The sequence below is a fragment of the Hyperolius riggenbachi genome, chromosome 7 (assembly GCF_040937935.1).
Source record: "Hyperolius riggenbachi isolate aHypRig1 chromosome 7, aHypRig1.pri, whole genome shotgun sequence".
NCBI lineage: Eukaryota > Metazoa > Chordata > Amphibia > Anura > Hyperoliidae > Hyperolius > Hyperolius riggenbachi.
In genome coordinates this window covers 36,395,295-36,408,597 of record NC_090652.1, presented here as the reverse complement: position 1 = coordinate 36,408,597, position 13,303 = coordinate 36,395,295, and the positions used below count along the sequence as shown (strand labels likewise).

General features: G+C 45.2%; 1 protein-coding gene across 7 annotated transcripts in view; it reads right to left on the bottom strand.

Moving 5' to 3' along the window:
- Positions 1-585: 585 nt before the first annotated feature.
- Positions 586-13,303, bottom strand: part of LOC137524250 (nuclear factor 7, ovary-like) — an 82,834-nt gene continuing 70,116 nt past the window's right edge. For all 7 annotated transcript variants that reach the window (XM_068243888.1, XM_068243890.1, XM_068243892.1 and 4 more), the window contains 4 exons: positions 11,044-11,100; positions 8,012-8,065; positions 4,627-4,671; positions 586-1,750 (listed from right to left, as the gene is read on the bottom strand). In XM_068243888.1, coding sequence (XP_068099989.1) covers positions 1,155-1,750; positions 4,627-4,671; positions 8,012-8,065; positions 11,044-11,100 — 752 coding nt within the window. In that variant the 3' untranslated portion in view covers positions 586-1,154. The remainder of the gene's footprint in view (positions 1,751-4,626; positions 4,672-8,011; positions 8,066-11,043; positions 11,101-13,303) is intronic.

Below are 13,303 nucleotides of genomic sequence, written 5' to 3'. Positions count from 1 at the left end.
TGGACTGGAGACAGAGCTACAGCACAAAGCTCTGCCTCCTCCAGGAAGTACCGGGGGATGTCGGGGGGGGGGGGGATAAAGACTTCATACAGCCGCAAGGATTTAAAATAAAAAGAGGTATTTTTTAACACTTCAGACTCTCTTTAAAAATATATTTCAGCTATATTTTCTATTTAAAAGTTGAATAAGTAGGTTGTCTCACCTCCGTGAAACTGCCCCCCACAATCAGCACAAACATTCAATCATGTTTGGTTAGTGCTACGTTTGCGCCCATTTGTGCTGCAAAAATTACGATTTGCGACACTTGTTTGATAATAGCAACAATTTTTTTTTTTAACCAGACAATAACATCACCCAGGTCCTATACAACAGCCTATGGGCATGAAATTGCTATGGTTGGATAGTGCTGTGTTTGTGCCGATTTGTGCTGGAAAAATAATCGTTCTATCTCTAATAGTTTTTGAGCTATTCAAATGTTTATAAAGGTCAAAAGTTCACTCAGCGCAAAGGCTGAGTAAACTTTTGAACTTTATAAGAACGTTGATATCTCAAAAATTGTAAAAGATAGAATGATGATTTTTGCAGAACACATTAGCACAAACACAGCACTATCCAACCATACCAGTTAGAAGTCTGTAGGCCATTGTATGGGCGCTGGGTAAAAATAATAATACTATCTGGGAAAAAATAAGTGCTATTATCTTCAAAAGGAAAGAGACAAATATTTTTGCAGCACAAATGGGCACAAACGTAGCACTAACCAAATATGGTGGAATGCTTATTTGTGCCGATTGTAGGGGGCCAGCTTCACAAAGCTGGTTGTCTCAGCTGAATGAGTCTTTCAGTGTCCCAGAGTAAAATTATACTATATGAACTATTGACTTTTTTTTTTTATAAAACCCCTGCATTAGGAAGCTGTTCTCTACCAGGAATAAGTTTTATGGCTATAATACCATATCAGTTAGAGCTACCCTAGAGTCTGACGAGAAACTGTCACTTGCATACTTTAAAGTTACTATTTCAGGCAGAATAAAAGGAACACGGCCTAGTTATTTGTATTGTTGGCACTGTACATACACTTGTCTATCTCATCATGTCAGGTCACCTCCGGTACACTTAGGAATAAAGGCAACACATCAACGACATCTTTCAGCCTATTCTGCCTCACGCAGCACCCCTCTTATGGCATTCCTTATGTCCATACAGAAGGTGTCCAGTTCTATAGCTGAAAATCCTTGGACTTTAATTTTGGTTTTATTCTTGCATCGCTCTGAAAACATCTTCTCAACCTTAACGTGAGGGATGACTTTGTATCTGTGATGCAATAAGCAGCCCATGATGACTTGGTTGTAATCCCTCCAACTTTTTTCATATGGTGTGGCGCACCGTTCTGTGGAGCACCATTCTGGTCTGGGGAGCATACATGACCAGAGAATTGTTGTGTCTTTATATTGAGCTCTTACTTCCCGAAACACTCTTCTTATAATAAGCTTCAATCCTAAGCTGTTGGACATCGATGCCAAGTCATCCTCTCCTACGTGAATGACCAGGATGCTTGGAACTCCCATAACTGCCACTTTGCTCCTCAGTTCCGGCAACAAGCTATCCCACCCTATGTCCTTGCTGGATGCCCAATGAACAGAGTATTTTTCCTGTCCAAAGCCCAGGTCGTGTCCATAATAGGCCGTCTTGGCTTGCTCTTCAGCTTTTGATATGAGAGCATTTCCGAGGATCAGGATTTGTTTATTTCCTGTGATGGAAAACAAAACAAGGTTATAGAGACTCATCCATGTAATACAGTCACCCAAAATAATAAAATAACTGCTTTACACAGTCAAGCCTCAGGGGCCTTTCACACTGGTGCGCTGGGTCATTTTACTGCACCTCACCGCTATGCCAATGAAAGCCTTTGGGTGCTTTCATACAGCATACGGTGCAGTGTGGTGGAAGTCCCCATTTAGGGGGACGTGGCCGGCGAGGTGTGTGTGTTATGACTTCATTTGGGGGGACGTGGCTTGCGAAGTGTGTGTGTTATGTCTTCATTTGGGGGGACGTGGCTGGCGAGGGGTGTGTGTTAGGTCTTCATTTGGGGGGACGTGGCTGGCGAGGTGTGTGTGTTAGGTCTTCATTTGGGGGGACGTGGCTTGCAAGGTGTGTGTGTTATGTCTTCATTTGGGGGGACGTGGCTTGCGAGGTGTGTGTGTTATGTCTTCATTTGGGGGGACGTGGCTGGCGAGGGGTGTGTGTTATGTCTTCATTTGGGGGGACGTGGCTGGCGAGGTGTGTGTGTTATGTCTTCATTTGGGGGGGACGTGGCTGGCGAGGTGTGTGTGTTAGGTCTTCATTTGGGGGGACGTGGCTTGCGAGGTGTGTGTGTTATGTCTTCATTTGGGGGGACGTGGCTTGCGAGGTGTGTGTGTTATGTCTTCATTTGGGGGGACGTGGCTGGCGAGGGGTGTGTGTTAGGTCTTCATTTGGGGGGACGTGGCTGGCGAGGTGTGTGTGTTATGTCTTCATTTGGGGGGAAGCGGCTGGTGAGGTGTGTGTGTTATGTCTATTTGGGGGGCCGTGGCTGGCGAGGTGTGTGTGTTATGTCTTCATTTGGGGGGACGCGGCTGGCGAAGTGCCGTCTCTAGGCCAATTACCAGAAGATTTCATGCTGAAATAGTGTATGGGCAAGCAACAGATCTCTCTCCAATCAAATTCAACCAGAGAGAGAGATTTGGTTTTTGGTTGATCTGCCCTTACATCGCCTGATATATGGGCAAGTTTATTGTATAACGTTGAGGATAGGGTTGGGGAACTCTGCTCTAACATAATCCCTAACAGTCTTTCCCCTACTCATTATATGCCCCCCCTCCCTAACTGGGACCCCATCACTGGGCTCTTTTACACTCTTCCTTTATTGATCTTCACTACATATTTACACCACTTATATTAAAGCTGATCCGAGGTGAAAAACTAACTTGTCATCTAAAGTTCTAGCTGCAAACAACATCAACAGTATTTGATTATTTCTTCCTGTGATACAATGACAACAGCCATGTTCTGCTTGTCACATTACACAGGCAAGCTGATAGCATCTCCAGCCCTCAGCTCAGTCCCCTCTCCTCCTCCCCTCTGCCTCTGAAATCTATGGCTAGTAACAACTCCTCCTCCTGCCCAGACTGAGCTCCCATAAGCCCTTGCTACACTGCTCTAAGCGTGCCAAGGGACAAAAGTGTGGGCGAGGCTTGTTTACTTTATAAGGAATTTGAGTATTAAAAAAAAGTATTTGGCTTGAGGAATGCCCTATAAACTATATGAAAGGAACACAACTATGCAATGAGTAAAAGTTTATCTCGGATCCACTTTAAGCCTATACCCCAGTCTGGGACATGGTCACTGGGCATCCAATCACCGCTCCCCTTCATGCCCCAGCCTTGGACTTACAGTGCGGTGTCCAGTGCCACATGTAACATACATAAATACTGGCATTCTGATGGCTCTGTCACCATCTCTTAGGGCCGGTTCACGCTGGGCGCTTTTGCTTCGCTTTGCTGATTGCCAGCGATCAGAAAAGTGCTGCTGCTAATGTATCCCTATGAATACATCCTCACTGATCAATCGCAAAACGTGCTGCATGCAGCGCTTTGGTGAGAGCTTCGCTGTGATTCTTGTTCTAATGAATGGGAATCAAAATTGCAAATCGTGGTAAAAATGTAATTTTTTTACGCGATCACGATTAGCGCTCCAAATGTGAACTAGCCCTCAGACAGATGAGTAATTAAAGTGTAACTGTCAGGCATAAAATCAATTATTTTTATCTGGTAAACAAGTAATAAGGGTGCTAACCAGGCAATCAAAAGTTAAAAACCACTATTACTTTCCTTGTTGATAGATGATCATTCCCCAGTTTACCTGACTCTTATTTGGTACGCACAAAGGAAGTTGCAGGGCATGCTGGGTTGTGTTTTTTTGCTTCTCTACCTTCCCCGCAGACTTAACTAATGCAGCCTGATTGGCTGAAGCCTCTTTCCCTTCTTTTTTTCCCCTCCCACACCTCTGTTCCTCTCGGTTTGGCCAATATTTTTCATGCTTAGACAATGCACTTTCCATAGTGGAGGGCGGGCAATGCGTACACAATCAGGCAGAGGAGAGTAAGGGAGGAAAGTACATCAGGATTGGCTTCAAAATAGCCACAGTTAAAATGGGAAATGCTAAGAAGGATTTTCTCTTTTTTTACTGTAGACAAATCACTAAAATCAAAACGTGGACAGTGCATTACATATAGAGCAAGTATTTACATATGTATTGCAGCCGGCAGCCTGTTGACTGAGCAGAGCTCTGTCATTCAAGCGGGGATGCGCGAGCGATCCCCTGCAAACCATTTCCCAAGGACTTAACACCAATTAGTGTTACGCGGTCCTGGGGGAGCCACCTTGCAACTGCCAATTCATAAGGTAGTTAAGGAAATAAATATGGCAACCTCCATATTGCCTTCTTGCTTCAGGTTCCCTTTAAAAGAAACTGTCAGATAAGAGTTTTCAAACTACACCCACACACTTCAGCACTGCCAAAATGTCAATTCTCACTTTAAACAAAAATAAAATTTCCTTTCAAGAAGCCACCCAAATTTTTCTTTACCTGACATGGGGATCGTCGTGGGGAAAGGCATGTTCTCGGTCTTACCTAGAAGACAAAACGGCAAGAGATTAGTGTATTTGTAATCAGTGGGAGGAGGGGAGTTAATCATCCCATCAGGCACCTGATCTGCTTACTTGTTCAAAGTCACTAATGGTAGAGTACAGAAATGAACACTACTGCACCTTTTGAACTGCAACACCTTGGCCAGCACCATCAGAAGTCAGCAAATCGGAATCCTCAACAGCGTCAGCCCCTTCACCGCAGGTTTCTTTTGTGAAGAACTGGGTCATCACTGCTGAACCTTTGCCTCCCTCTGCCACCCCCCCCCCCCCCCATCTCTCCTTAGGGTTGACAGATGATTGCCAAGTGCGACTGGTGGCGCCGTAGTATGGCAACCTCGGCTCTTGGCCTTCAGACATTATCCCCCCCCCCCCCATCCTTCCAGAACTTGTATGAGCCAAAACTTATACCGGGTACAAACCCTCGTTTGTACTTGGCGAAATAGAGGATTCTGATTCTGGTAGCAATTCATCTAGCGATGATGGACAGATTCAACCTAGAGACAAATCTCTCTCTGATCCAATCTGATTAGAGCGGGATCTGTCAGCTGCCCACACACCGCAGACCGATTCTTGATCAATTTCATTCTGAAATTGTGACGCCGCATTGCCGGCGTGATGCTGTCCCCCTAATGTTCGCTGTGCCCACCCCCCTCTACCTCAGTGCTATATACATTACCTGTCCATGTCCGCCGCTGGCTCCAGGTTCCATCCATACACGAGCCCCACGTGGACATGTGTGACGTTAAACACGCCCGCGTTACACCGGTAATCACGTGAGGCACTCGTATGGACGGATGACCGAGCCAGGAAAAAGCGGACAAGGACAGGTAATGTATAGTGCAACTTACACGAACCCTCCTACCACCACTACTTGTAACATTAACCCTCCTACTACCACTACATCTAACACTAACCCTCCTACTACCACTACATCTAACACTATCCCTCCTACTACCACTACATCTAACACTATCCCTCCTACTACCGCTACATCTAACACTAACCCTCCTACTACCACTACTTGTAACATTAACCCTCCTACTACCGCTACACCTAATAATAACCCTCCTACTACCACTACATCTAACACTAACCCTCCTTCTACCGATACATCTAACACTAACCCTCCTACTACCACTACATCTAACACTATCCCTCCTACTACCACTACATCTAACACTATCCCTCCTACTACCACTACATCTCACACTATCCCTCCTACTACCGCTACATCTAACACTAACCCTCCTACTACCACTACTTGTAACATTAACCCTCCTACTACCGCTACACCTAATAATAACCCTCCTACTACCACTACATCTAACACTAACCCTCCTTCTACCGATACATCTAACACTAACCCTCCTACTACCACTACATCTAACACTATCCCTCCTACTACCACTACATCTAACACTATCCCTCCTACTACCACTACATCTCACACTATCCCTCCTACTACCACTACATCTAACAATAACCCTCCTACTACCGCTACATCTAACACTAACCCTCCTACTACCACTACACCTAATAATAACCCTCCTACTACCACTACATCTAACACTAACCCTCCTTCTACCGATACATCTAACACTAACCCTCCTACTACCACTACATCTAACACTAACCCTCCTAATACCGCTACATCTAACACTAACCCTCCTACTACCGCTACATCTAACACTAACCCTCCTACTACCGCTACACCTAATAATAACCCTCCTACTACCACTACATCTAACACTATACCTCCTACTACCACTACATCTAACACTATCCCTCCTACTACCACTACATCTAACACTATCCCTTCTACTACCACTACATCTAACAATAACCCTCCTACTACCGCTATTCCTAACACTAACCCTCTTACTACCACTACATCTAACACTAACCCTCCTAATACCGCTACATCTAACACTAACCCTCCTACTACCACTACATCTAACACTAACCCTCCTACTACCACTACATCTAACACTAACCCTCCTACTACCGCTTCACCTAATAATAACCCTCCTACTTCCACTGCATCTAACACTAACACTCCTACTACCACTACATCTAACACTAACCCTCCTACTACCGATACATCTAACACTAACCCTCCTACTACCGCTACACCTAATAATAACCCTCCTACTACCACTACATCTAACACTAACTCTCCTACTACCGCTACATCTAACACTAACCCTCCTACTATCACTACATCTAACACTATCCCTCCTACTACCGCTACATCTAACACTAACCCTCCTACTACCGCTACACCTAATAATAACCCTCCTACTACCACTACATCTAACACTAACTCTCCTACTACCGCTACATCTAACACTATCCCTCCTACTACCGCTACATCTAACACTAACTCTCCTACTACCGCTACATCTAACACTAACCCTCCTACTATCACTACATCTAACACTATCCCTCCTACTACCGATACATCTAACACTAACCCTCCTACTACCGCTACACCTAATAATAACCCTCCTACTACCACTACATCTAACACTAACTCTCCTACTACCGATACATCTAACACTAACCCTCCTACTACCGCTACACCTAATAATAACCCTCCTACTACCACTACATCTAACACTAACCCTCCTACTACCGCTACACCTAATAATAACCCTCCTACTACCACTACATCTAACACTAACTCTCCTACTACCGCTACATCTAACACTAACCCTCCTACTATCACTACATCTAACAATAACCCTCCTACTACCGATACATCTAACACTAACCCTCCTACTACCGCTACACCTAATAATAACCCTCCTACTACCACTACATCTAACACTATCCCTCCTACTACCGATACATCTAACACTAACCCTCCTACTACCGCTACACCTAATAATAACCCTCCTACTACCACTACATCTAACACTAACCCTCCTACTACCGCTACACCTAATAATAACCCTCCTACTACCACTACATCTAACACTAACTCTCCTACTACCGCTACATCTAACACTAACCCTCCTACTATCACTACATCTAACAATAACCCTCCTACTACCGATACATCTAACACTAACCCTCCTACTACCGCTACACCTAATAATAACCCTCCTACTACCACTACATCTAACACTAACTCTCCTACTACCGCTACATCTAACACTAACCCTCCTACTATCACTACATCTAACACTAACCCTCCTACTACCGCTACACCTAATAATAACCCTCCTACTCTCCCAGCAACTAACACTAACCCATTGCTGCTTTTCTGTCTTTGCTTACTACTGGAAGGTTACAACAAAAAAAATGTCTACGGTACTTACATTCCTCTGGGGCACTGGAAGCGAAATCTCCCAATTCATATGTGGCATCTGTGTCTGAAAGACAAAATGGCAGCTGCTCAGTCACCTTGAAGGGCAAACGCAGAGAGAGAGAGAGAGAGGCATTTCACAGAGCTTTCACACAGATACAAACATCTCCAACCACATGCTTTCAATCAGGCAAATAAGAGCAACGTCTGTACTCCTGCGACTAAACTAGTATTAATAGGAGAACTCAAGAGGTTCTCTGTGTATTTAAAGTACATCTGAACTGAAAGTGATTTGGTGGCTGCCATTTTTTTTTGTTTTTTTTACCATTTAAACAATACCAGACGCCTGGCTGTCCTGCTAATCTCTCTGGCATCAGTAGTGTCTGAAACAAGCATGCAGCTAATCCAGTAAGACTTCAGTCAGAAACACCTGATCTGCATGCTTGTTTAGGGTCTACGGCGGTATTGGAGGCAGAGGATCAACAGGACAGCCAAGAAATGTGCATTGTTTTGTGGAGCTATTGTGGAGTTATTAAAAACAAATACCTGACACTTACCTGAGGCTTCTAACAGCCTCCTGCAGCTGTCCTGTCCCGCCCCATCCTCCTATGATTCTCCGTTAGCCGCTGCCGGTCCCAGTCTAACTCTTCCTGCATTAGAACTGCAGCTGCGTGGCCGCGCACGTCCTCGCTCCTGCACGCGTCATTGGTAGCGAAAACTTCATACTGCGCGTGCACAGTAAGCTTCCCTTGACGCGGGCGGGAACAAGCACTATTCGTCTATTTAGACGAATAATTAGACCGGGGCTGGCAGGGGGGATTGGAGGATCGTAGAGGACGGCGCGGGACAGGACAGCTGCAGGGGGCTGATAGAAGCCCCAGGTAAGTGTCAGGTTTTTAATAGGCTCCACAGAACCCCTTTAAAAGGAAATAATTATGGCATCCTCCATATCCCTCTCAGTCCAGGTGTGGTTTAAAATGAAAAAACAACAACATTTAAATAGGAAAACAACAACTTTAATTCTAACAACTAAACAACTGTATGGCAATGATGTAAAACTGAAAAAATATTAAATACATATGTACAAATACATACATTTGTTCCAGAGTAAAGTCACTGTATATTATATCATTATTTAAGGGAAGGGGTTCAAGGTCTCCATAATCTTGTAGTCCTGTAAAAGCAGGAGTTTGCAGTGGAGAGAAATGTAGGGCAAGGGAAGATCATGTCAGAGGGAGAAGCTTTTGAAAAGGGATTAACAAACCCCTCTCTCTCGAGGTACATACACACATCAGATTTTACCAAATGACCGGTCGTTTGGACGTTTCAACGTCAAATTGGGCGTGTGTATGGTCGGTCGTTCAGCTGCTAAGACTGAATTTGAACGATACACCCAGACACACTGTCTACAGTTTGTTATGTTATAGCCATATTCCAAAATGGATTCAATTCATTTTTTCCCTCAGAATTCTAAACACAGCACCCCATAATGACAATGTGAAAAAAGTTTGAGGTTTTGGCAAATAATTAAAAATAAAAAAACCTGAGAAAAAACCTGTACATAAGTATTCACAGCCTTTGCTCAATACTTTGTTGATGCATGTTGGCAGCAATTACAGCCTTAAGTCATTTTGAATAGGATGCCTCAAGCTTGGCTCACCTCTCCTTAGCCAGTTTCGCCCATTCCTCTTTGCAGCACCTCTCAAGTTCCATCAGGTTGGATGGGGAGCGTCGGTGCACAGCCATTTTAAGATCTCTCCAGAGATGTTCAATCGGATTCAAGTGTGGGCTCTGGCTGAGCCACCCAAGGACATCCACAGAGTTGTCAAAGGAGTCATCAGGGGAAAAAGGCTAAAATAAGTGGTACTTACCAGGGGCTTCCTCCAGCTCCAAGCTCCCAGGACGTCCCTCGCCACAGCTCTGCCCGCAGCCGGTTGCCGCAGGTCCGTCCCGGTCCCCGGCGATGACGTCAGAGCGCTCTGTACTGCGCCAGCGCGAGCGGCGCCGTCAATCACCGCCACGTGGGCCGGAGCGGACTGCGCAGGCGCAGCTCGCTCCGGCCCATGTGGCGGTGATTGACAGCGCCGCTCGCGCAGATGCAGTACAGAGCGACCTGGGGGTCGCTCTGACATCATCGCCGGGGACCGGGACGGACCTGCGGCGACCGGCTACAGGCAGAGCTGCGGCGAGGCACGTCCTGGGAGCTTGGAGCTGGAAGAAGCCCCCGGTAAGTACCACTTATTTTAGCCTTTTTCCCCTGATGACTCCTTTAAGCCACTCCTTTGATATCTTGGCTGTGTGCTCAGGGTTGTTATCCTGCTGAAAGATGAACTGTCACCCCAGTCTAAGTTCAAGAGTGCTCTGGATCAGGTCTTCCTCCAGGGTGTCTCTGTACATTATTGCAGTCATCTTTCCCTTCATCCTGACTAGTTCCTTAGTTCCTGCAGCTGAAAAACATCCCCACAGCATGATGCTACTATTATGGGGTGTTGTGTGTAGAATTCTGAGGGGAAACAAAAATGAATTTAGGGCCCTTTTCCACTAGCCACGATCTGCTTAAAATCGCCAGTGTTTTGCCGAATTTGCGATTGCGCTTGCAAGTGGAAAACTGCCCTTCATCCATTTTGAAATAAGGCTGTAAGATAAAAAATGTGGAAAAAGTGAAGCGCTGTGAATACCTTCCAGATGCACAAGAGGGAGAGAGAAAGAAAAAGACAAACTGACCAAAATACAACAGCCTTTTAATAATTGCTGATTGTCTGACAGCTAGTGGCTTTCATTTGCTAGCTCTGCTCACGCTTTAGTCTTTTTTCTGGTCAACACTAAGTCCCTGCACCCTCTGGTGGCTGGAAGACCATTTGCCAATGTCATATTGCAGGTGATTTGAATAGTGGGCCCCAACTGTTTGCCAACAGCGGAGGGAGTCACAGAGCGACCCCCTCATATGTGAGATAGTGGACATTAATGATGCAGTCTTAATGCTCTGCTGGGGTGAGAAGCAGAATGTATGCTGGGTACACTTAAAATCATCTAACAATTACTTACCTGAATCTGACAATTCCATAGGAATAGCCTCCTGCTCGAGGTCATCCTTCTGTACATCTAAAAAACAAAACCGCATCTACTTAATCAGTGCCGAATTAGAGGAGTACAAGTAGAGAGGTAAGCTCATTATAAGTAGTGGAGAAAAATGATGAATGTACAAAATGCGGAACTCCCATCCTACCCCAAATGACTGGTGAAATAGCCTGAGCCTGAACGGGTCCCGCTCTACCGCGCAGGCGCGAGTCGTCTGCACAGTAGAGTGGAACCGGCGATTTCTGCCCGAGTCTGATCAAAAGCCGCTACTGCGCCTGATCACGGGAGGTAAGTATTTACCTCGCAGGTGTTTTGGGGCCAACATTGCTGGAACGGAGGAACAGAGGAAGCCTCTTTAGGATCCAGAGGCTTCCCCCTCCTGAGGTAACTACCCCCAGGGTTTTTTTATTACAGGTTTTCTTTAAGTTGTAGTGGCTGGTTGAATCGTACAGGAGAGGTTAGCCAATTATACTTCACAGCAGTAGGCCAGTAAGACCCTGTAGCAGCGGGGACGCCCGTGCTGAGGACAATTTGTACTGGGGCAAGGCTGTTGCCGCAGCTGCACTGCAATACTGAACAAGGTGCTTGGTCTCTGTGACGTCTTGGGACAAAGTTTGTGAAAGGCCCCTCCTGGGTGCACAGGGAGTGGGTGAAGTATGGTGAGACACACTGCCTGTTTTTAATCACTGCTGTGAAGTATATATGAGCAATCCTGGCCAGATGAACTTCATATGCTTATTGTTTGCACGTGCTTTTTTTCAGTGAAGCAGTTCTGTTTGGGACCTCAGTATCCAGCAATAACTGCACTCTCCCTGACTTTGTTAGGAAAATCAGTGCTTTATACCGATACACAGACTGTGCTGAGGCGACACGTATTAGCTGCTAGGCAGGCAGAGAACTTATAGCCCTGGTTGATTGAACTGCATAGGAAATGTGATTAGCGTGGCAGAATGGTGCATATTGTAGTCCAGTTAGATGCTCAGGAGTATATTTCATGGGTTTTAAAGGGATGGTGCAATCATTTGGGGATCATGGGTTTACTGTGTGTATTTAATGTGATTTTCATAATACACGCATTTGATATATCAGTTATTGATCTCTGAGGTCTTTTGTTATTTCAGTAATTGGTTGTGTGAAGCACAAGGTAGTAGGTTATATTTAAAGAGAACCCGAGGTGTGTTTAAAGAATGTTATCTGCATACAGAGGCTGGACCTGCCTATACAGCCCAGCCTCTGTTGCTATCCCAAACCCCACTAAGGTCCCCCTGCACTCTGCAATCCCTCATAAATCACAGCCGTGCTGTGAGGCTGTGTTTACATCTGTAGTGTCAGTCTCAGCTGCTCCCCCGCCTCCTGCATAGCTCTGGTCCCTGCCCCCGTCCCTTCCCTCCAATCAGCAGGGAGGGAAGGGATGCAGGCGGGGACTGGAGTTCTGCAGGAGGCGGGGAGAGCAGCAGACTGACACTATAGAGATAAACACAGCCAGCTCTGACAAGCTGTTTGTCAGCAGCGTGGCTGTGATTTATGAGGGATTGCAGAGTGCAGGGGGACCTTAGGGGGTTTGGGATAGGGGATCTGTATAGGCAGATCCAGCCTCTGTATGCAGATAATATTCTTCAAACCCACCTCGGGTTCTCTTTAAAGAGACACCGAAGCGAAAAAAAAAAGATGATATTATGATTTGTATGTGTAGCACAGCTAAGAAATAAAACATTAAGATCAGATACATCAGTGTAATTGTTTCCAGTACAGGAAGAGTTGAGAAACTCCAGTTGTTATCTCTATGCAAACAAGCCATTAAGCTCTCCGACTAAGTTAGTCGTGGAGTGGGCTGTTATCTGACTTTTATCTCAACTGTTCCTGGACTATTTACTTTTCCTCTGCTAGAGGAGAAGTCATTACTTCACAGACTGCTCTGAAAGACTCATTTTGAATGATGAGTGTTGTGTAATGTGCACATATTATACAATGATGCAATGTTAGAAAAAACACTATATACCTGAAAATAAAAATATGAGAATATTTTCTTTGCTGCTAATCTTCTAGTAATTATTCATAGTACACAACCAATTCACTATATCATATTTTTTTTTCGCTTCAGTGTCTCTTTAAGCCAATTATACTGCTCCTTTTTAAACGGTTTTTAATATTTTGTGGCGACTCCATCACCCAGTTATTACTGGGTTACTCTTGTCGGAGTTTGTATTTTTTAGCGTGATTTAACTTA